Raw genomic sequence first — 25,353 nt, forward strand, 5'->3', positions numbered from 1 at the left:
TTTGAACCAGCCTTTCGTGGGCGTGTTTAGGGGAGCCTAAGTTCCATGTGGAATTTTAGCAGCAGAGGTATTTGGATAAGGTGCTTTTACTTAGCCAGCATCTGCAGTGCAGAGTGATGCTAGGAGGCACTGGTGTGGGTACCGGGTGGGCCAGTATACCATGTGTAGAGCACACAGAGGAGACACAATCCAAGACCTGGAAGAAGGCCAGTGTGGCCAGAGCCCAGAGTGGGCGGGAGACGAAGCTGGAGAGGTAGACAGAGCCCTGTGGGCCATGGCACTGCCTTTAGGTGGGAAACTGATGGCTCAGAAGTTAGGTGGCCCAGGCAGCCATCCTAGATCCGAGCCCCGATCTCTCCGCCTCCAGAATCTGCACTCTTTTTTTTTTTTTTTAAAGATTTTATTTATTAATTTATTTGACACAGAGAGAGAGAGAGAGAGAGAGAGAGAGATCACAAGTAGACAGAGAGGCAGGCAGAGAGAGGGGGAAGCAGGCTCCCTGCTGAGCAGAGAGCCCGATGCGGGGCTCGTTCCCAGGACCCTGAGATCATGACCTGAGCCGAAGGCAGCCTTAACCCACTGAGCCACCCAGGCGCCCCCAGAATCTGCACTCTTTTTGCACCTCCAGTCTGTAGCCTCATTGTCCAAAGCATTCCTCGAATTCAGCCCCAGATCTTGAGTGTTAAGGGGAGGGCACAGTGAAGGAGGTTAAGGGTACCTTTACCTAACTGGCAAGGATTGGGGTGGGCATATTAGTGCAGTGGTTCTGGCAGTCCACAGCCTCATCAAAATCTCTCCTACTGCTGACTTCTCACTTTCTCCTGGACTCCTCCAAGCAGATAGCAGAATCCCAAGGGAAAGTGCCCTGTGGAGTAGCAGATCTTGGGTCCCGATGGAAGAGCTGGAGATAGTGATTTTTCATAGGCATTTCTTAGGTTAATCAAAATAGTGTTAGTGCCACATACTAAAATAGCAGTGAAATGATTGAATACCTGTATTTTATGGCTGTCTATGGGATTCTTTCTGATGTGAGAGCATGCCAGATGTTTATAGGTGTGTGAGAAATCAGATGGTGCTCTGTCTGTATGATTTAGTAGTTTACTGGCCAAAGTCTACAACTAAACTAGATAATGGGAGAGATGTATAAGTATAGGTTATTTATATCCTGTATGAATATCTGCAGTCTGCAAAATTGCTGCATTGATTTTGGCATTGGAGTGACGGTATTCCTATTTTCTTTTCTTTTCTTCATGGTGAGTTCACTCTTTAATCCCCATCACCTATTTCACCCACCCCCACCCCGGGAGCCATCAGTTTGTTCTTTATAGTTAAGAGTCTGTTTCTTGGTTTGTCTCTCTTTTTGTTTTCCTTTTCTCGTTTGTTTTGTTTCTTAAATTCCATGTATGAGTGAAATCATACGGTATTTGTCTTTCTTGGACTGACTTATTTCCCTTAGCATTATACTCTCTGGCTCTATCCATGTTGTTGTACAAGGCAAGATTTCATTCTTTTTTGTGGCTGAGTAATAATTCTGTGGTGTGTGTATGTGTGTACACACATACTTGCTTGCACCCCACATCGCTACCCATTCATTTTTTTCATGGACACTTGGGCTGCTTCCATAATGGCTATTGTAAATAATGGTGCAATAAACATAGGGATGTATGTATCTTATGGTATTTTGGGTAAATACTCAGTGGTGTGATTACTGGATGCTAGGGTAGTTCTATTTTTAATTTTTTGAGGAACCTCCATACTGTTTTCCACAGTGACTCCACCAGTTTGCATTCCACCAACAGTGTAAGAGGGTTTCTTTTTCTCTTCATCCTCACCAACACTTGTTGTATCTTGTCTTGATTTTAGCCATTCAGAGAGGTGTGAGTTGGTATCTCATTGTGGTTTTGATTTGCATTTCCCTGCTAGTGAGTGATGTTGAGCATCTTTTCATGTGTCTGTTGGCCATCTGGATGTCTTCTTTGGAGAAATGTCTGTTCATGTCTTCTGCCCATTTTTTAATTGAGTTATGTATTTTTGGGGTGTTGAGTTGTAGAAGTTATTTTTTTAAATATGTTTTGGATACTAACTCTTTCTTGGATATATCATTTGCAGGTATCTTCTCTCATTCCATAGGTTGCCTTTTAGTTTTGTTGATTGTTTGCTTTGCAGAAGTGTTTTGTTTTTTTTTTTTTGGGATCATCCCTATAGTTTATTTTTGCTTTTGTTTCCCCTTGCCTCAGGAGACATACCTAGAAAAATGTTGGTAGGGCCGATGTCAGAGAAATTACTGCCTGTGTTATCTTTTAGGATTTTTGTGATTTTAGGTCTCATTTAGGTCTTTAATACATTCTGAGTCCATTTTTGTGTATGGTGAAAGAAAATGGTCAGTTTCATTCTTTTGCATGTAGCTGTCCAGTTTTCCTAGCACCATTTTTTTTTAAAGATTTTATTTACATATTTGACAGACAGAGATCACAAGCAGGCAGAGAGAGAGAGGAGAAAGCAGGCTTTCCGAGGAGCAGAGAGCCAGATGTGGGGCTCGATCTCAGGACCCTGGGACCATGACCTGAGCCGAAGGCAGAGGCTTTTAACACACTGAGCCACTCAGGCACCCCCCCAGCACCATTTTTTTAAAAAAGATTTTTATTTATTTATTTGATAGAGATCACAAGTAGGCAGAGAGGCAGGCAGAGAGAGAGAGAGGAGGAAGCAGGCTTCCCGCTGGGCAGAGAGCCCAATGTGGGGCTTGATCCCAGGACCCTGAGATCATGACCTGAGCCGAAGGCAGAGGCTTTAACCCACTGAGCCACCCAGGCGCCCCCCTGGCACCATTTTTGAAGAGACTTTTTCCCATTCCATATTCATTCCTCCTTTGTCAAGGATTAATTGACCATCTAATTGTGGGTTTATTTCTGGATTTTCTATTGTCTTCCGTTGTTCTATGAATCTGTTTTAATGCTAATACCATACTGTTTTAATTACTGCTACTTTATAACATAATTTGAAGTCTGGAATTGTGATGCTTGCAGTTTTGTTTTTTGTTTTTCTTTTTCAGGGTTGCTTTTGTGGTTCCATACTAATTTTAGGATCGTGTGTTCTAGCTCTGTGAAAAATGCTGTTGGTTTTTTGAGAGGGATTGCGTTAAATATGTAGATTGCTTTGGGTAGTATAGACATTTTAACAGTATTTGTTCTTCCAGTCCATGAGCATGGAATATTTTTCCATTTCTTTGTGTCATCTTGAATTTGTTTCATCAGTGTTTTATAGTTTTCAGAGTAGTGAGGGTGTTTCTTAAAAGGGAATGGTGTATTATTACAGGATGGTTCGATCAGAAAGGGAGGGAGAGGCCTCGGGCTTGCCGATTAAAAAAGAATGTATACTCTGGACTCTGCTCATGTTCTGGCTCTACCATTTTAGTAGGCGTGTGATTTTGGTAAGTCACATCCCTTCCTTAACGCTCAGTTTCTTGTTCTGCAAACTGGAAATAATGGGACCTACTTCTCAGGGTTCTTGTGAAGGTGAAAATAGGTCATGTGTATTGGGTGCTTGCGGTGCCTGGCACTGAGCAAAGTAATGAATATGTGTTCCTGCACGTTCTCCTATGTCTGTGGTGATTGCTTTGAAAATTTAGTTTGTCTTGACAAGCAGCAGCTCCATGTTACTCATTAGATTCAGATTCCTACACTTTGCAATCAACCTCCTAAGCAGTTGAAATTAGATCCCTGAGCAAGTTTGGCATCTTTATGGATGCATTTCCATGAAGAAACTGATAAGGTTAAATTGCTCTGTTAGGATTTAATTTTAACTAACTTCTCTACAGGCAAAGCCAGAAGTCATTTATTGCAACTTCCTGTGAATCTATAATTATTTCAAAATAAAAAGAAAAAAAAGAATTTTTTCTTTTAATTTCATTGGTAAAGGAAGGCACCCAGCCTCTACAGTTAGGTGACGTTGTTTGATAAATGTATATAAAGTTCAGCTCTAGTCATCATATGAGAGCTTAGGTTAACCTTTCTGTCTCTGGGTTGGAATTGTCTATTTGTCCAGTTATTCGTTTAGTCACTGAAAAAGAAACATATATTGAGCATAGGCACTTGTCTGGATGCTGGGGCTACAGCAATGATCAGACTGGACCAGTTTTGCTGCCCTCATGGACCTTTTATTATAGTGAGAGTGGGGTGTGAGACAGAGGATAAATACACAAGATTATAAAATACTACACTGAGTAATCAGCTGGAAGGTCAAAACTAAATTGTTGAGCTCCATCTTGTTTTCTTTATTCCTCATTTAATCGTTTTCCCAGTTTTACCCTGGCCCTCTCTTCTTTTTATTTGGTACATCTTCTCTTCAAGTCTCCTTCAAACCCATGAAAGATAAGCTCCTATTAACCAGACATAGAAAGGTGGCTGTAAAGATGTGTCCACATACCTGCTGTCCCTATAGATGGCCTGTGCGGACAAATTATAAAATGGACTAGGCTTAGAGTTGTCTCATGTTATTAGGTGGTAAAATTATAAAACAAAGCCGCGTGCTTCTGTGTTGAGTGCAGGAATGGCTATGCTGTCCTGGGCAGGCCTGCTTTTCCTTTGGGCCTGGCCTAAAGGATAGTTAGACTGATAGTTGCTGTGACAGATATGCCCCATGTTTTTTTTTTTTTCTTTTAATGATTTCATTTGTTTATTAGAGAACAAGCATAAACAAGGTGGGAGCGGCAGGCAGAGGGAGAGCGAGAAGCAGGCTCCCCACTGAGCAGGGAGCCCAGTGTGGGACTTGATCCAAGGACCCAGCAATCATGACCTGAACCAAAGGCAGCCACTTAACCGACTGAGCCCCCCAGGTGCCATGCCCCACGTTTTAATGACTTCATCGCATTGGTATATGTTTCACTCATCTAACAGGTTGGTAGGCGGCCGTCCTCCATATGGTGATTCAGGGACCAGTGGTCCTTCTGTCCTGTGGCCCTCGGGGACGAGCATAGAGGACTGCAGGGTGCTAGCTCTACTACGTGGAAGTAGTGCCGGTCACTTGTGCTCACATGGCATTGGCCAGAGCTCGGTCACATGGCTGCAGCCAGTTGCAGGGAACATGTCATTGCTGGGTGGGCAGCCACAGCCCCGCAGTGGTGCTTCTGTACTAGGCCTCGTGTGCTGTACATGACCAGAGCACAGCTGCTGTAATCCCACATAGCAGCATGGCTGTCATTTGCTCCTATGACTCTTCTTTCTTCTCAGCCCCATGGCTGATGAGTGAGCATGATCTTTCCTGAGGCAGATTCATATTCCCTTGGACTCTAGTCTGGTCTAACCAGCCTGTTAGTCCTTCTTTCTCAGTAGGGGAGATTGAGTCTTCTCACACCTTTGCTCATGAAATCATGTTGTGATCAGTGGTTGCACTGAGGCCGTCTTATTTCTTCCAAAATATTGTTGGCAGGTGATGCGTTCTCACATACTCTCTGTGGGCTTTCCGTCAGCTTTTGCTACTCCAGATGGTTTGTTTACTAAGGCACCGGAAGGACACTGGTGTGAGATCACTGCATCCGCAGGTGAAACGGCTGCCTCCAGGGTGGGATTGGATTCTCAACAGACACGCTCTGTGGTTGAAACAATAGACACACCCTTTGTAAAGTCTCCCTGACGATGCCTCCTTGCAATTCATATTATTCATCTGTGCTTGATTTTTAAGATACTTCAGGGGTAAATGTCACCTTTTGGGATTTTATTAATAATATTACTTTTTAATGAGTCTTTTGAAGTCGCTTTTATTACAAACAGCCAGTTTTCCCTTGAGATAATAACTTGTAGTGCCAAATATTTGCATTTCACTTGAAACTAAGGGTTTGAATGTTTGAAATATAAGCAAATCTAATTCTCCTGTGTCTAGAGAAACTGCATAATGAACCATATGTATGTGGCTTAAGCAGACAGATGTGGAAGGTTTCTCTCTCATTTTATTTTTTCTTAAAAACACTGGCAGAACTTAAAATTGGCAGCAGCTAGCAAATAGCTCTACCCAGCCGGCAAAACCACTGGAGCTAGAGTTGAAGGGGACGAGTCCTCTTAGGGTGCTGGCACATGTGGGGCTTTTCCAGGCTCTGGCATCTCCTTGGAAGCCCGGGGCCCCATAGTTCATCTCCCCATATTTCTTAGTCTCTCTCCGGTGGCTGAATTTTCACATCTTTGTCTGTAAAGTGGAGCCAGTTGTTTCAGTTGACTTTGGGGTTCATTTGGAGAAGGTGTTCCATGCATCTGGGTCCTGCAGTAAGATGGCCCTCTAGCTGCTGACAGAGAGGTCCTTAGCTGCCATCCCACTGCTGGAATGGGCCTTCCTCTGGTCCTGACCATGTGGCTTTTTTCTTTCTGTCACCTCTCATCCCTCCCTAACTTTGGGCCATCTTGACCTCTGGCCAGGGTTGCTCATGTGGTCTTAACTTGTCCTCCTACCTTTAGTCTTTCCTTATCCATTCTCGTCACTGAAGTGATCTTTCTGTAACTGACATCTGAGAATTTCACTGTTCTGTTTAATACTTACCTGTGGCTCCCTACTGTCTTCTAGATACAGTCTGTATCTCTTAACCTGGTCCACCTGGGCCTTCATGATCTGGGCCCTGCTTGCTGTCTGGACTATCTTCTGGCAGCTCCGCTAACATCCACGTCGTACTAGCAGCCTATTCTGTCTACATGTAGTCTTTCAGAAGATGACCATTTTCTGTCATTTTGGGGTGTGGTTATAAATTCTGTTCCTTTTGTTGGTGTTGCTCTACGTGTTTTGTGGCATTGCTTCTCAAACTTGGGTGTGCTTCAGGTAATCTAGAGAACTTGTTAAACCACAGATTCCTGGGTCCCACTTCCAGACTTTGATTCCCCAGATGTAGGGTGGAGCCTGATGTTCCGTGTTTCTAGCGAGTCTCCAGGAGATGCTGATTTGGGTAGTCTGGGGACTATACTTGGAGTAGCAAAACTCTAGAGTAGCCTGTCTTGTTGTAGCACTTGCTTCATTATTTTGGGATTGCCCATTTGTCTTTCTCTCTCATGAGACCCTAGTTTTCCTGGGAAAAAGAATCAGTTTACCCATCAGTATAGCTGAGTCACTGGTGCCTGGGATATTCTTGGTGTTCAGTAAGTGTCTGTTGAATGAATGAATGAATGAGTGGGTCACTGTTCATGCAGCAAAGTTCAAATCATTTTGCTTCTTGTGATGAGCTTTCTTTTAGACTATTTCAGCCTAAGAATGTGTGGAATATGACCTACTCCTTCTGTATGCCCTCACCTGACACTGAAATACTCACTTAATGAGTATTGAGTGAGAAAATCCCCACAGAGATCAGAGACCATGGATGAACTATAGGAAGATAGACATGGATTTCTTTTGATAGATCTGAAACTTTATGTGAAATGGACTCACAGGTTTACTTTCATTTAGCACAATATGGAGTAGTGTTTCTGCACCTCTTTTATTTTTTTATTTATGTTTTTAAAAGATTTTTCTTTATTTATTCGACAGACAGAGATCACAAGTAGGCAGAGTCAGGCAGAGAGAGAGAGGGAAGCAGGCCCCCCACTGCACAGAGAGCCTGATGTGGGACTCGATCCCAGGACCCCGAGATCATGACCTGAGCCGAAGGCAGAGGTCCAACCCACTCAGCCACCCTGATGCCCTCTGCACCTCTTTTAATATAAGGCAAACATCTGAACTTACTAGAGCCTACCAATAAATGGATCTCACACTACTTTTTAGAATCTGTGATGTGCCTGCTAGGGCTTATATGCAGAGTAAAGGGATACATGATATGGTTCTGGTCCCTCAGGTTGAAACCTGAATGATGGTATTTCAAGAGCACTTGAAATGTTCAAGTATGTGTGATACTAATCATAAGATTCATATTTTTTAAGATGCCTAATTACTTGTTTATTAAATCAGTTAACAGCATGCAGTGAGAAGCAAGTTCTGGGAAGGAGAATGAGGGTAGGTTAACACATTTAGAGCAAGCCCATAAAAGGGCCATGCTATGTTATGTACAGGTTATACAATGTTCTTACGCCTTCTCCCTCTTTGTTGCAAGGCCTTGTTGGTTTTAGGGAGCAGGAACTCTCCTTGCCAGCTTAAGTCTTCTTGTAAAGGAGGTGGGGTTGGAGTTCTCTTGGGAATCCAAGAAATGAGAGACAAGGAGTGGCCCATTGGCCCTGAGGAGTGGGAGTTCTTAGTTATTTGTGCTTGCCCTAGTTGCCTTGGGTTTGCTTCTCTCTCTGGTTGTCTGCTGGCTGCCAACGGCCATCCTTGCCCCCTATTCTTTTTAGTATTTCTCTGCCTCACAGGTTCTGCTTAGGCTGGCTCTGGTTCTTCATGGCTTCAAGCCCCACTGAGCCCTCACTCTGTGTCATGGCCTCATTGCATCTGTTCAGGGTCTGTTTTCTGTGCTTTTGATCTTCATGTTTCTTACCCACAGCCCCAGTAATGAGCATCTGGCTGAAGTTTTTCTTGCTAGGGTAGAGTTTTCTCTGCAAGAGGGTCCCAGAGGCCAGAAACTGTGTGCCTTCTCTTCTTTACTTGGACTCAACTGGGTGAGACCAGGTGTGAGGTGGGTCTTGTGGTGCACATGTGGCTACCAAGCCCACCTTTGTATCAGAACTTTTTTTTTTTTGTATCAGAGCTTTTTGTATCACCTTTGTATCAGAGGGGATGGGAATTGCCTTCTCCGGTGGCTGTGGTCCTGGCAGGTACACTGGAGAGCCCTATGGGGCAGTGGGACTCAAGTAATAGGATTTGAGCAGGCTGGGATCAGAGGAGGGATGGTCTGGGAAGAAGACAGAGATCTGACCCATGGAGAGCCAGCAATGGGTGATCAGCCTGCTAAAAGTGAGCAGGGGTGGGAGGTTGGATTGTAAGTTCCCTAAAGGCCACATGGGGGAGGTGGATGTTTTCTATTAGGCGACAGGTCATCTCTGTAGGCTTTTAAGCTCTGTTGTCAGAATAGCCTTGAGACCTGCCAAGAGGCCACTGATGCATGTCGTCCGTGAGATAATGTGGGAGAGGAAATAGAATGAGCAGGTGGTCATGGGATTGGAGAAAGAACAGACATGGGCTGTCGTAACAACAGCAGCCAGATATGGCAGCTCCGATTCCAGGCGGCAAGTAGTGTATTCTAGGGGAGCGGTAGCTTCTGGATCAGACCCAGGAATGTAGCAGCCAACACCCAGCACAGAGATTTTCATGCCTTCATTTGCAGGGTGGCGGTGGGACAGGGCTTTTCACCAGTGTCCTGCTGGGTTTGTGAACCATCTGCTTGATTGTTCAGTTGTAAACATCCATTCTTGTGTCCAGCCCATACCCAGCTTTTTAGATACAATTACTCCAGCTGTTTCCTTCAGTGCCAACCAGAAGGACAGTGTTCCTGGAAGTCCTACACATTATAATTTGGCCAGGAACCCAATCCATTGTGTACTGATTCCCTCTACCCTTGGTTTTGCCCCTGCAACCTGGTCAGACATCTGGCCTCGGTCAGAAAGTGCTAGTGTGGAACATTTGAATTTGGCTCTGGGATTTGGTGGGAGTGTTTCAGAAAGTTGTGTGGTCCATTGGGTGCTTAGACTGAATTGTGACCTTTCTTGCTTTATTGATATTGTTTATTATCAGAATCATAGGAGTTTCTGAAAACAACTTGGATGCAACTCAATTTCTAAAAATTAATTTATTTTTAAAATTTGAGATAAAATGGGGATGCCTGGGTGGCTCAGTTGGTTAAGCGGCTGCCTTCAGCTCAGGTCATGATCCCAGCATCCTAGGATCATGTTCCACATCGGGCTCCTTGCTCAGCAGGGAGCATGCTTCTCCCTTTGCCTCTGCCTGCCACTCTGCCTGTGCTCACTCTCTCTGACAAATGAATGGATAAAATCTTTAAAAAAAATTGAGATAAAATGGTATATAACGTTGTATTAGTTTTAGGTGTGCAGTGTAATTATTTGATATATGTATATAATGCAAAATGATTACTACACTAGTTAACATCCATCATCATACATAGTTACAGATTTTTTTCTTGTGATGACAACTTACAAGGTTTACTCTCTTAGCAACTTTAAAAACATAAAGTACAGTATCATTAACTATAGTCACCATGCTTTGCATTACATCTCTAGGACCTACTTATAACCAAAAATTTGTACCTTTTGACCACTTTTACCCAATTTCCCCCCGCCCCATGCCTGACAGCCACCAATCTGTTCTCTGTATCTAGGAGTTTGATTTTTTTCTTGGTTCCACATATAAATGATATCATACAGTATTTGTCTTTCTTTCTTTCTTTTTTTTTTTTTTTAAGATTTTATTTATTTATTTGACAGACAGAAAGAGGCAGGCAGAGAGAGGGGAGGAAGCAGGCTCCCTGCTGAGCAGAGAGCCCGATGCGGGGCTCGATCTCAGGACCCCAGGATCATGACCTGAGCCGAAGGCAGAGGCTCCAACCCACTGAGCCACCCAGGCACCCCAGTATTTGTCTTTCTATGTTGGACTTATTTCACTTAGCATTATGTTCTCAATATCCCTGATGCAACTCAATTTAAAAAAGGCCTTCTAAAGAGTAGGCTGACTTTTTTGAACAACAGATAAAATAGAGGGGGTAGGGACGCCTGGGTGGCTCAGTTGGTTAAGCAGCTGCCTTCGGCTCAGGTCATGATCCCAGCGTCCTGGGATCGAGTCCCACATCGGGCTCCTTGCTCCGCAGGGAGCCTGCTTCTCCCTCTGACTCTGCCTTCCACTCTGTCTGCCTGTGCTCGCTCTCGCTCTCTCTCTCTCTGACAAATAAATAAATAAAATCTTTAAAAAAAAAACAGAGGGGGTAATTACTTGCTGACTGCAATAATGCAATAATGCTGATTGCAAATAATGAAGGATATGGACTCATCTCTTAAGTTGTATGGGCCTTCATTTCTTCATCTGAGAACAGGATAATAATACCTGCTATGTCTACCTTTCAAAGGTTTTGAGATGCTCAGGTGAGATAGGTATGTGTAGTGCTTTGTAAATTTGAAAGCATTCTATGAATTTAAGATAATAACTAATGATTAGTGGCTTCTGGGGCATTTAAAAATGTTTGATATACATTTAGTGGAAACTCATCTGGTATGAAAACTTTAAAGATGACACCTCAAAGTTATATCACAGCTCAACATTTTATAGTCTTATTTCATCTCTGAAAGTCACAGAGGAGAGAGCTGAGTGTTCCCGAGAATTACTTGCTGGAATGGGGTGTGTGGGGTGGGAGGAAGGGTGCAGAGATGGTCCGCTGTCATTTCTAGGGATAGCAAGTAGAATGCCCTCCTAATGATTAATTTCTTGATAGTGTGTGCAGAAGCAGGCAACTTGATGGGTTATTTATCTAGTCTCCTTTTGTCCTAAAGGGTCACACACTCCTTGTGTTCACCTTAGCCTTGGGGTAGATGGGAGGAATGGAACAAAGACTTAGGCTCCTCCTTCCAGAATCACCAGTTTTGCTTCTTTAAGCATGGCCTAGTACAGTCTTTTCTCCTGAAGTTCGTTTCTGGTTCTCCTTATCCGTAAATCCTCACATTTGCCTTGCATGCCCCCTAGTGGCATGTCTGATGCACCCCGTGTTATGTTGCCCGGTTTGCTATGATCCCACGAGCAGTTGTTCTCCAGACCCAGTTCTATTACCAAGTGTTACCCACAGTTCACAAATGCAGAACGACAGGTTCTGGGATCCTGACTTACCACTCAAGGAGGACGTGGGGAGGTGGAATTGGAATCAGAACTTTTGATTCCCAGAATTATACAATGGAAATGCCTCAGAAAAAAGATGACATGGTTATAGCTTTTGTAGATCTAAAAAAAAGGGTTTAAAAGAAAGCTAGATTATTTTGCTGCCTACTCAGCTAACCTGAAAGGATAAAAATGTAGCCCGTATTTAAGGATAAGAATGCTCATCCTAAAAAAAAAAAAAAAGAATGCTCATCCTTTTGGGACACCTGGGTAGTTCAGTCAGTTGAGCGTCTGGCTCTTGATTTCACTCAGGTCCTGATCTCAGGGTTGTGAGATTGAGCCCCGACTCTGGCTCCATGCTGGGTGTGGAGCCTGCTTAAAATTCTCTTGCTCCCTCTACCTCCATCACTCCCCACCCTGCACTCGCTCTTTCTCTAAATAAATAAATAAATAAAAATGTTTAAAAAGAACGATCATCCTTTTTACTCTTTCTTCAGCACATTGGAAGAACTTTCTTCACTCACCAAGTGTTCAGTATTTCATGCTCAGTGTTGTTAACAACTTTGAGGTATCCAAAAATTTACGAAGCATGATGTCTGCCCTGCAGAAGTTTATGTTCTAATTATGTCCTAGTTACAAGGTGTTTAAATGTATTCTCTTAAGGAAAAAAAATAAGTATAACGCATGATGGCTTTTGCTGATGTTTTCTATTTTTACCTCTGAGCATTTGCTTATTTATTTTTTAAGTCCTTTTCCGTGGAGAGAGAACCACATGATAACAGCAGTAATTACCCGGAGGAACCCTGGAGGATAACAGAAGAACAGCGCGAGTACTACATCAATCAGTTCCGATCCCTTCAGCCTGACCCGAGTTCCTTCATTTCAGGTAACTAAGCTGATGGGTGAAGACATGGGTCCCAGTACTGTTACACTGGTAGCAGTACACATCTTGAGAAACAGTTCACACAAAATGAATGTGACATCCTTCTGTGATTTTGATTTGTTTTCCCTCTACGACTGAATTTCTTATCAACTGTAAACCATGCAGAAAAATACTTGGCAATGACATTTGGAGGATAATGTTTCAGTTTCAAAGGTTTAAGTGGGAATTTGGGGGAGCCTGGTCTAGACCTGTGCCTTATTAGCAGAGCAGTTCTTGAGATGGTAGACTGTGGCACCAGGATGACCTCTTTAATTGCTTATTCATATTCAAGTGAAGATGTAGTGTAGCCTTCTAAAGATTTCGTGTCACAAGTCTCTTAATGTTATGTATGCTTTAGAAGTCCAAATTCGTGCTCGCTTTCTTTGGCTCAAGTCCTTCTGCTCTGGATTTTCTGAGAGAAATTAAAATATGGGAGAAAAATAGACCAGCAGTTTTATGTCCACATGTCTGTTCTTCTGGGTTGTCTTCTAAATACGTATTCCTGTTGAGTTCTCATGCAAAATTCAAACTGAGACAAACTGATTTAATTCCTGTATGCCTACATTTTCCTGGGCTGAAGACTAAACAGTGAAACAGCAGAGTCTGGAAGAAAAATTCATAAAACTTTCTTTTTGTACTTCAATTTTGAAGAATAACACTATTTCCTCAATAATTATAACCTGACATATTAAATATGGACTAATTTTCTCTTGAGAAATAAGATATATAATTGAAATATAATCATATAAATTCAGACATCATTTTTCTGATTGGTGGTAGTAGTTTTATTGAAAGGCAAGTATCGTAGATACAACAAATTCAATGTTGACACCAGGACTTAAAATAAGCAGAAACTCAGATTGGCCATTTACTAACCTTACCCACTGCTTAAGTGACTTTTTTTTTTTTTAAAGATTATTTATTTATTTATTTGACAGACAGAGATCACAAGTAGGCAGAGAGAGAGAGAGGAGGAAGCAGGCTCCCTGCTGAGCAGAGAGCCCGATGCGGGACCCGATCCCAGGACCCTGAGATCATGACCTGAGCCGAAGGCAGTGGCTTTACCCACTGAGCCACCTAGGCGCCCCTGCTTAAGTGACTTTTAAATTTTTTTTAAAAGATTTTATTTATTTATTTGAGAGAGAGAGAGAGAGAAAGAGAGAGAGAGCGAGCACGAGCACGAGCCAGGTGGGGGTGGAGAGGGAGACATGGTTCTCCACATGGGGCTCAATCCCAGGATCCTGGGATTTGACCTGAGTCGAAGGTAGAGGCTTAACCCACTGAGCCACCCAGGTGCCCCTTAAAGTGAGTTTCTTCATAATGTATATGTATAATTAAACAAATACAAATGGGTAGCTGTTAGGAGTGTTTTTATTTTAACTTCCTTATTTTGCAGAATTTCAAATGTGATATAACTAGAGTGACTAGTATAAGAAACCCCTGTGTACCTACTACACAGCACAGTGATTTTGTTCAGCCTGTATCCTCTCTCAGACCAGATGATTTTGAAGCAGTTATCAGATCATTTCATTTGAAAATATTTCAGTTCATATCTCAAATGATAAGAAAGACTCCTTTTAAAAACATAACCGCAATTCACTGGCACAGGTGAAAAAAAATACGAAACACATTTCTTTAATATCATCAAGTCTTTGTTCAGATTTCCCTGATTGTCTCACAAATGCCTTTTGAAAACAGTTCAGTTTGTTGAAGGTCAAGAGGAGTTCATCTATTGCAATTAGGTGATGTCTCTTTTAAAAACAAAATCTTTTCTGAGATATTAACATACCATAAAATTCACCCCTGTAAAGTGTACAGTTCATTGGTTTTTGTGTATTTACAGAATGTATTCACAATCTGAATTTAGAACACTTTCATTACCCTGCAACAAACCACCTACTTATTAGCAATTATTCCCCATTCCTGCTCGCCCCACCTCCCAGCACTACATAATGACTAAACTACTTTTTCTCTCTAAAGATTTGCCTATTTTAGGCTTTTCCTATAAATGAAATAATATAATGTGTGGTCTTTTTTTGTGTCTGACTTCTTTGACTTAGCATAATACTTTTAAGGTTTATTTTATCCAGGTTGTACTATGTACTAGAGCTGGATTGCTTTTTTATGGCTGAATAATTTCTGTTGTATAGATATATACTACGTTTTATTTATTCATCAGTTGATGGCACTTGATTTGTGTTGTTTCTCCTTTTTGGCTATTAGGAATAATGCTGCTTGGGGGTGCCTGGGTGGCTTAGTCACAGTGGCTGCCTTTGGCTCAGGTCATGATCCCAGGTCCTGGGATTGAGCCCCACATCGGGCTTCCTGCTCAGTGGGGCGTCTGGTTCTCCCTCTGTTCCTGGCCCCACTCTCATCCTCTCTCTCACTCTCTCTCAAATAAATAAAAAATCTTTAAAAAAAGAATAATGCTGCTCTGAATATGCGCATGCACATTTTTGTACGGACGTATGTTTTAATTTCTCTTAAATGTATACCTAGGAGGGGAATTGCTGGGTCACATGGTAACTCTGTGTTCAGTCATTTGAGGATCCGACTGTTTTGCATGGCGGCGGCATCGTTTAACATTGCCACCAGCAGCATATGAAGGTTCCGGTTACTGCACATCCTCACCAGCTCCTACTGTCTTTTGCTTATAGCCATCCTAGTGATGCCAGATGGACTGAGGCCCCAAGAGGGAGGGCCTCAGTCCCCTCGCCATGAGCGTTCTTGGCTTTGTGTGAGAAAGAATTCAAGAGCAAGCTGTTCAGAAAAAGAAACAAAAATTTATTGAGTTTGGAAGTGAGAAGGGAACTACTTCACAGATAAAATAGTGGTCTCTTCTCCCAGGTGAGGAAGAGGACCGTCCTTTGCCTCTAAGAAAGAGTTTTCTAAGTTTTAAAAATTAGCTAGCTATATAGGAAGGGGCTTACTCCTTAACTTTGGGTTTATCCTTTACATTGGGTGCGTAGTTTCTCCCTTGTCTTAGGGTTGTGAAATTACCTACAGGGAGCAATTTTAAGAATGTCGGACCTTTGTGGCTTTTACTGCTGGAGGGGGTGGGGTCTTGTGGTCTTCCATGGTTGGCTCTTGGGACTCTGTCTGCTACCTGCTCACTTTTAGGTTAAGGGTCAGTCTCAAACCTGAATGGCTTTACTTTGGTCAACTTGTCTTCTGAGTCTCCCTTCCCTCCTACCTCACTAGTGAGTGTGAAGTAGTATCATTTGGGGTTATGATTAGCTTTTCCCAGATGAAAAATGAAATTGAACATCCTTTCATGTTCTTATTGTATATCTTCTTTGGAGAAATGTCTATTCAAATCCTTTGCCATTTTAAATAAATACTGAATGTAAGAGTTCCTTATGTACAGACGTAACTTGGGGAGATTGAAGATTTGGTTCCAGATGACAGCAATAAAGTAGATATTGCAATAAAGAATGTCAAATATTTTGATTTCCCAGTGCATATAAAAATTATATTTACACTATGTTGTAATCTGTTAAGTGTGCAATTGTATTATATGTAAAAAAAACCACTGTGTGTGCATATATATGTGTGTGTGTGTATTTTTTTTTTAAGATTTATCTGTTTACCTATTCGACAGACAGAGATCACAAGCAGGCAGAGAGGCAGGCAGAGAGAGAGGGGGAAGCGGGCTCCCTGCTGAGCAGAAGGCCCAATGCGGGGCTTGATCCCAGGACCCCGGGATCATGACCTGAGTTGAAGGCAGGGGCTTTAACCCACTGAGCCACCCAGGCGCCCCAGCACTGTATATATTTTAGTTAAAAAATAATTTATTGCTAAAATATGCTAAACATCATGTGAGCTTTCAGTGAGTTGTAATCCCTGATCATAGATCACTGTAATAAATATAATAATAATGAAAAAGTTTGAAATATTGCAGGAATGACCAGAATGTGTTACAGAGCCATGAAGTGAGCAAATGCTTTCAGAAAAATGGTACCAATAGACTTGCTCAACACAAGGATGCCACAGACCTTCAATTTGTTAAAAAAAAAAAAATGCAATATGTGCCAAGTGCAGTAAGGTGAAGCATAATAAAATGACATATACCTGTATTCTAGATACATGTTCTTGGCACATATTGAATTTGTAAATATTTTGTCTCAATTGGTGGCTTGTTTTTTTCAATTTTCCTAATAGTATCTTTTGGAGCACGTAAGTTTTTAGTTTTGATGGTGTATAGATTATGTTTTTTTGTTGTTGACTGTGCTTTTGGTGCCATAATAACAGATCATTGCCTAATCCAAGGTCATGGAAATTTATGTCTTTATTTTCCTCTAAGAAGGTATATATATTACAGTTTTATCTCTTATATTTGGGTCTTTTATCCATTTTGAGTTAATTTTTGTGTATGGTATCAGGTAGGTGTTCAAATTGCTTCTTTTACATGTAGATCTCCAGTTGTCCCAGTACCATTTTTTTGGGGGGGGGGGAAAAAGATTCTGTGATTTAATTGTTTTAGCATCCCTGTCAAAATTCAGTTTACTATGAATGTTAGGGCTTATTTCTGGATGTTAATTTTTTCCCACTGATTTTTACTGTCTAGTCTAATGCCAATACCACACCGTCTTGGGTAATGTAGTAGGTTTTGAAGTTAGGAAGTGGGAGTTCTCCAGCTTTGTTTTTGTCAGCGCTAATTGTTTTGATTTCAATTTTTAGGGATTGTGGTTTTTGAAATTTAGTTTTATACATATATAAAATATTTTCACAATTCTGAATTTGAGTCTGTAAAACAATTTACTAAACAATTTACAAAGTCTAGCTTCTATTTCTATTTCTCTCCCATCTACCCTTTTCTTCTCTGCCCCCCTTTTTATGGTTTATCTCTTTTTAAAAGTAAAAGCAAATTTTGGTGTGTGAATATGTTTATGTGTGTGTATATATTCTTATCTCCCATCTTCCATGAGATAAATGGTAGCATACTGTTTCCACTTTTCTCCACTTGCTTGTTCCGATTAACATTATGTCCTGGTGATTACTCCATATTGCATGGAGAGATGTTTCCCATTCGCTTTTATGGTTGTGTACTGCTCGATTGTGTGACATGCATTTATTTAGCTAATCTGCTTTTGGGATTCTTTTTAGTCTTTTGCTCTTAGGCATATTTTTGTTGTGAATAGCCCTCTACCTGTCTTTTCATATTTTTGTCAGTGTATCTTTGGATAATATGATTTTGCTAAACACTACAAGACACTCCTTCTGTGGGGTTTGTGCCGGGCTGTCATTTCAGCAGCATTATAGAAGATGCCCATTTTCCCACAGTCTTACTGTCACTATGTATTCACTGACTTTTGTATTTTTCTCCCACTTTGCATGGTTCTATTTTATGGATCTTTTATGAAGAAGGTTGAGGTGTTTTTTTTTTTTTTTCCCAATATGATTAAGAGTCAGTTGGGCATCTGGCTGGCTTAGGTGATAACAGCATGTGACTCTTGATCTTGGGGTCGTGAGTTCGAGCCTCATGTTGGGGATAGATTACTTAAAAAAATGGTGTGTGTGTGTGTGGTTGAATCTATTTCTGTGAACTGTCATAGCTCTACCTGTTTTTGTATAGTGTTATTGGTCTTTATTTTTCAGATTTTTATCTATTCATTAGGTTAACATTTTATCACTGATTTATCAATGCTATGTATAGCTGTTTTTTACTGGGCTAAGACACTCCTTGTAATAAAAAGTCTGAATCTACATTTTGATGTTTGATTGCTGACAACTTTTTAAAGCCTTATCTCTCCTTCTTTTGCCCCATAGGTCTGAAAATGGCTGGAGAGAACAAGGAAAGGAGGCTGGCTTGGGGTTTCTAGGTTGACTGGGATTAGGGCTGGGGGGAGGATTCCAGCTCGTTGATTCAACAGCTGTCAGCACCAGAGGAGGGAGCACTTGGCCTTTTTCATCAGCTCCCTTCTCTGGCAGGTGACAGCCAGGGCACAATTGAACTTGTTAGCTGTTGGCTTCTGGATGGGCCCTACCTAATCTCTTTGGGACACCATGGCATAACAGTCCCTCTTTACTGTCTGAAGGCCAGGCTGGGTCTGTGGCTTGGGTTTAGGCCTAGTGTGATTTGAAGAAAGGATATCAAGGGGGAAAAAGAAGAACGAGTTAAGGGGTGAATGTCTTTATAAAATAGCTGATAAATAGGCTCTTAAGACATTTCTGATAAATGTTTGACGAGGGGGCTGCACTGATGGCCGGATGCTCAGGATGCTTTTCCAAGAAAGCTCATTGGTTAATAGGGCACTTTCCCTTTGATTCTTCATAATCTAGCAAAGGAAAATAGTTCTGCTTTAGGGTGCATTATAATACCTTGTTTTAAGTCCAGCTAGAAGACTTGTGATTGCCAGGGAAAGACTTTCGACTTAATCAGTTTAGAGCTTTTGAGGCTTTATATGACTGTTCTTCATGTTAGAATTGAGGCCTTTGAATTTTGAAATTGGTCTTAGAGCTGAAACCATAAAAATTTCAATCTCATTAAGGATTGGTCTAACATTTTAAGTGCAGTTGGGACTTGGAGTTATATAATATGTAAAGTGGAATGATTACCTAATTTCAGTTGATACTGGTAAAATTGTGATGGATAAAGAAAGTAGCAAGTGGTTCCTGGATAAATTTCTCAAAGAGCCACCAAGAGATCTTATATTTCACCTGACTCTTTACCACGATGTCTGTTTTGTCTTGTGTGATAAGATGAATGGTGTCAATTTTCTTTTTGCTCTGTTTTCTGCCATGATCGTATATTTACTTTCTCACCCTTTCATTAAAAGTGCTTGACAGATTTTTACTTTAATAATTTTAAAATTTGTCTTCTGAATTTTGAATAAACTTTTGCAGATCTTTGGAAAAATCAAGAAGGAATTTATATGTATAATAAGTATTATGATATTGTTTCTTTTGCCCGATTGTAGTTTATATATTCTTATAAAAGCTGTTCATAACACTGAAAAAATAAAATAAAGTTAAAAAAAATAAAAGCTGTTCACATGTTGTTTTAGCCATATGATTTATAGTTGCTTTGATGAATAAATATTACATTTATTGTTATATGGTAGGGATTCTGAATGAAAAAAAATGACAACTCATTTACATAAAATTTTAAAAGCTGTTCTAGATAAATAATTAATGATTTATTTAAACAGTGGCTCTCTTGGCAGGTTCTGTGGCCAAGAACTTCTTCACTAAATCAAAGCTTTCCATTCCAGAACTCTCCTACATATGGTAAGTATAATTAATGCCATATTAGTATCATAGTGTCATTACATACCCATACCTTAGCTCCTACTTTTGCATTTTAAAAGTCTTATCCTTTGAATTTTTTTTTTTTTAAGATTTGTGTATTTATTTTGAGAGCACAAGCAAGGGGGAGGGCAGATGGAGAGGGAAAGAATGTCAAGCAGACTCCTTGCCGGGTGTGGAGCCCGACTTGGGGCTTGATCTCAAGACTCTGAGATCATAATCTGGACTGAAATCAAGAGTCAGACACTTAATTGACTGTGTCAGCCGGGGGCCCGTTGAATTTTTTTTTGACAGATAAAAGAGTGAATAGAACTTAAGATTTTTGCTGCTGTGAAGATTAAATAAGTTATTATATGAAAAGCACAATGTTGAGTGTCTGGTGCACTGTAACTGTTAGCTGTTACTTAATTAATTTTCCAATTATTATCGTCCTCTAGATCCCTTTCCTGTCTAAACAATTGTGTGGGCATATGAGCATTCCCATCTTGTGAATTTTATTTTCAGATATTTCTACTTGATATGATGCAAGTTACCAGAGGATCTTGAAAATCTCTTCTTTAAAATATTTTATGAGGCCAGGTGAACAGAAGGTTCACAAATGTTTTGGAATTAAGTCAAATTTGACTATTCTAGCAGCCTCTGAGCTTCGTAAATTTGGCTGGTGTTTATCAGCTGGGCCCTAGTTCTGACTTGCAGCTGTGGTGTGCACTGTACCTCGCCGCCGTGCTGGCTGCAGCCCGGGTTCCAGAAGGCCTGTCCCGAGCCAGTCCAGATGGCTGATTTGCGTTTAGGAGAACACTCAGTGCCTCTGTAAACTGCTGGCTGTGTGTGGGCCCTTCTTCCTCAAGCCTGGGTGGGAGATGCTGCTGCTATAAATACATAATTAAAACCCTGGAATATTTGTGTAAGATTTTTTTTGCACGAGGATTTACAAAAATTGTGGTAGAATTTAAAATTGCTTGTCATGTTTTGTGCATTTTATTGGAAAACTTTTCTGGTAACACTTGCACATGCCAGTGTATCTGAGATTTCTGAGCTGGGTTTAGGTTCTTCAGCAATATAGTCTAGCATAATTCTTTTTTTTTTTTTTTTAACAACAAGCCTTACATTAGATTTTAAAGCTAGGGGGAAAAATAGACTATTGTTTTGAAAAGAAGACAGTCTCTTTTGGCCGAATTCCCAGTCTTAATGTTATTGGCATGAGGCTTCCTATTTTTTGTTGAGACATATCTGTGGAAGGTGAATGGTATTCTCTCCAGTCAGTGCTTGAAACTGTTCCCTGACTCTTTACCCTGTGGACCTGCTCCTTCAGGGCTGGTGTGTTCTAAATATTGGCAGGAGAAGGATGTGAATGGTCCAGAGGAAAGTTAGGGAGCTTACCTTCTCTATTTCTTCTCTGATGTAGAGCTACCTTTCCAGCACAGTTTTATGTCCCATCTCTTTACTTGTCCCAGCACAAGTATATTGTCTCTGTACACCTAAGACACTGGTTGAGCTTATGGTGTCTTACTTTGGCAAATAGGTTTCTTTTGTGCTGAGTAAATAGGTCTGTGCCTTTCAGTGGAAAACACTGACTGAAGCAAAGATAAGCCTTTTCAAGACTGTTTCTTCCTTTCTGTCTTACTGGTTCCAGCCTTCCCAAGTTGCTGGTTTTATCTGAAAACATAATTCAACCAGTATTTATTGAACTCACTTGTATTTTCCCAGAAGAGAATTAATTCTCAGGCAAATTTTGTTTTGTTTTGTATTTTTAATAGACTTTAATTTTTAGAGCAGTTTTAGGTTCACAGCCAAACTGAGCAGAAGGTAGACAGATTTCCCATATATCCCCATCCCCACACAGGTGATCATCCCACGATTAAATAGTAGATACAGGTTAAATATCAATATGGTATTATCATGCAAATTTTTGATACAACATTTATGTGACTTGAAAAGCTCAAGGTTCTTCCTAAAAGCTGAAAAATGAAGTGCTCGTTTCTGAGCTCAGTTAACGGTATAATGGCTGGGACACCTGTAGAAAGGTTGAGGCCCACCCTTCCGCTTGACCATTGTGAGTGCCAGATCTGGAGCTCTTCGCACCACTATGCATTTACTGAATGACTGTCAGCTAATGAATTCTGAGCCTTATTTTCCTTTTTGTGCTGTAGTTTCTTGTCTTTTGTACTCAGTGTTATAAAACAGACCTGCCAGAGAACCTGAAGTGTGTCAAGTTTTGTTTATAAAGTGCTGCTGGTATTGGTGCTGTTGATCAGCATTCGTCTTGCAGGTGCCCCCTGAGATTTCATAGGAGTGTGGAGACTTCGCAGGGCCACCACCAGAGAGCCTGGGAGTTGTATTTGCATATTTTTTAAAAAAGAGATTGATTGATTGATTGATTGGTTGATTGATGGTGGGGTGGGGGGTGGAGAGAGAGAGAGAGAGAGACGTGTGCTCGCGCCGATGCAAGTCGGGTGGGGGAGGGCAGGACCTGAGCCGAAATTAAGAGTCAGATGCTTAATGGACTGCGCCACCCAGGTGCCCCATGTTTGCATATTTGAGGCTGAGTAACTTTTCCTCTAAGCCCTGTGTTATGTGCTTGTGACATGTTATAATTAGGGAACTTAGTGATGCTGACTGTGATGGAGCCCTGACCCTGCCTGAGTTCTGTGCCGCGTTTCATCTCATCGTGGCTCGGAAAAACGGCTACCCACTGCCCGAGGGCCTGCCTCCGACTCTTCAGCCAGAGTACCTGCAAGCAGGTAAGGCGTCCTCAAAGTCCTAAACGTTTGACATTTTCCATCCAGGCCTTATAAGAACTTTTTGTGCCTTAAGGTGGTATCCGGGCACTTTGTGGAGTCTTTTGCGTCTAAAGTCCTTTAAGTGCTATTAGATTGTCACATCTTATGATATAAGAATTCGGAATGGCGTGGTTAAGTGTGAGTCATTTGTTACTCCCATTCTATTATTCTCTGGATGAATTTGAGCCAGTCACTACCCTTTCATTAAAATTGTGCAGTAGGCAAGTACCGAACCTCCTAGCTGATATAAAATGAAGAAGATGATCTTCCTGTAGAGTCAAGTGCTGACTTGGCATCTTTAGGTATGTCCTAATGTTCCCAAGTGGCCTGGGGCAGTGGAATGGAAGAAGTTAAAAAACTACATGCCAGGAAATGTGCAAAGCACTGTGATCTTAATGTACTCTTGATAAATGTTTACATCTCTATACATCTATGTAACTTCAATCAGATAGAGATATGGAACATTCAGCACACCACAAGGTTGGACTGGAACTCTTTGTCTTTCTCCTTAATAGAGCTATTACCCCAAACCCTTTCAATAAGAAGAGTCATGGTGAGTCTAACATTTGTATCAGTTCTTTTGGAACACTGGAAAATTAAATATCTCTTGCCCTTTTCAAAGGCAGTGGGCATGGATACGATTTCTGTTACTCAGGGAAGTATAGCTTCCATTGTGAAGGTTCCAGAAACAGCTCGTGCTGTCAGTAAGCTTTCTCACATATTAGGGAAGGCCTCTTAAAAACATGAGACGTCTAGCCATGGATGATTATGGCAAGGAGAAGCATTATGTCTAAAGAAATTGTGAATAGTCTACACATTTTATGTTTAGATCTGAAAAAGGCCCTACTTTTTCATGTCTTGTCGCCTCATAACAACACAAGATTCAAAGTGGCCAGTGACTTATCTAAGTCAGTCTTGGGGTCTCTGACTCTTAAATAAAGAGTCTTTCATTTTCTGTATTTGGTAGTGGGGGAGCCAAAGCTCAACCAAAGGGAGGAGACCAAGTGTGTGGCCTGTGCCACTGGCAGGTAAACATGTTGGGGAAGAGTGACCCATTTTTGGATCTATCCCCAAATGCCTCCATAAAATGTATGCAGGGGAAGGTTCAGGCAGTAGAGTCTACTACTCATTTCAGAGGCTTAGACTTTGGTCATAGCAGCTGCTTTCTGCCAGCCTGCTACCCTTCCTTCCAGGCCGGGAGAGACCCTCAGGAGTCCTCAAGAACCAGTTTGCAGTTGGGTAGCATGACAAACAGCTCTGTTTCCACTTTGGTGTCTATCTCACCATCTTTTTTTCTCATATTCCCCCCTCTCTGTTCCTCCTGGATTGAGGCAAAGAAGAGCTAACCTTCTTGGGGCTATCTTGGTAAGGGTGTAGCTTTCATAACCAAGTCAGTATTAGGTCATCCAGGAGCCCCTTTTCCTGTAAGCAAGACCACATGAGGCTTTGTCTCTCTCTCTCTCTCTCATGAGGATGGACAGCTGACCAAGAGGGCCAAGGTCTGCTCCAAGGCTAGTTATATTTAATACTGTCACTGTTTCTTACTGTGAGCCCTGGGTTCATGGGTTGTTTCAAAAGCCACTGATAAAATTTTTTAAAAAAATATTTTATTTATTTATTTTGACAGAGAGAGATCACAAGTAGGCAGAGAGGCAGCCAGAGAGAGAGGAGGAAGCAGGCTCTCAGAGAGCCAGACGTGGGGCCTGATCCCAGGACCCTGAGACCATGACCTGAGTTGAAGGCAGAGGCTTTAACCCACTGAGCCACTCAGGTGCCCCAAAAGCCACTGATAAAAATTTTAAGAAATCTGTAAGCCCTATGCAAAAATTATGTTAACAGAAGACAAGTAGCCTCTTTTGATTCCTTCACTGCTGCAAATGGCTGCTTTTACCTTGGTTATGCAGTTGCGGGGCGGGGGTGGTGGTCTATGAAACACAGTGCCAGTCAAGAGGCAGCTTTCTTTCAGTTGGAGTGAAGCCCCTTGTTTGTTCCTGATCATTTGTGGAGGCTGTCAGCATGCATTTATACAGAAACAACTGAAGAATCCATCGTGTACCCTTTAATTAAACAAAAACTGCACACCATTTCCAGAGCTTATGGGATTAATTTTAAATAATAATTATATGGTTCTAATAAAAACCATGAGAGACCTCATAAAACCCCATCAAACTCAGTGATGGTATATTTTAGGCAAACCCTAAGGGTTTAACAGTTAACTCTTTTTTAAAAAAGATTTTTGTTTATTTATTTGACAGAGAGCTGTATATAGAGAGAGCACAAGTAGGCAGAGAGGCAGGCAGAGGGAGAGGGAGAAGCAGGCTCTCTGCTGAGCAGGGAACCTGATGCAGAATTGATCCCAGGACACTGGGGTCATGATCTGAGCCGAAGGCAGCTGCTTAACCCACTGAGCCACTCAGGTGCCCCAACAATTACCTTTTTAATGCTTTATCACTCATGTTTATTTTTGCATATAGCTCAAGAAAATGACCAGAACTATCTGAGTTTTCTCTGTGCTTTTAGACTTTGCATATATGTGTGATTCTGTTCATTTTGGGGGTTCATTTCTAAAAAAAAAAATATATATATATGTATATATATATATATATATTTATTTATTTATTTATTTGACAGACAGAGAAACAAGTAGGCAGAGAGGCAGGCAGAGAGAGAGAGAGAGAGAGAGAGGGAGAGAGG

General features: G+C 41.3%; 1 protein-coding gene across 5 annotated transcripts in view; it reads left to right on the plus strand.

Annotated features, from left to right (window-relative positions):
• REPS2 (RALBP1 associated Eps domain containing 2) overlaps positions 1-25,353 on the plus strand; it is a 234,922-nt gene that overhangs the window by 91,252 nt on the left and 118,317 nt on the right. For all 5 annotated transcript variants that reach the window (XM_059158713.1, XM_059158717.1, XM_059158712.1 and 2 more), the window contains exons 6-8: positions 12,457-12,595; positions 19,798-19,861; positions 22,478-22,620. In XM_059158713.1, coding sequence (XP_059014696.1) covers positions 12,457-12,595; positions 19,798-19,861; positions 22,478-22,620 — 346 coding nt within the window. The remainder of the gene's footprint in view (positions 1-12,456; positions 12,596-19,797; positions 19,862-22,477; positions 22,621-25,353) is intronic.

Source organism: Mustela lutreola, chromosome X (genome assembly GCF_030435805.1).
Source record: "Mustela lutreola isolate mMusLut2 chromosome X, mMusLut2.pri, whole genome shotgun sequence".
Taxonomy (NCBI): Eukaryota; Metazoa; Chordata; class Mammalia; order Carnivora; family Mustelidae; genus Mustela; species Mustela lutreola.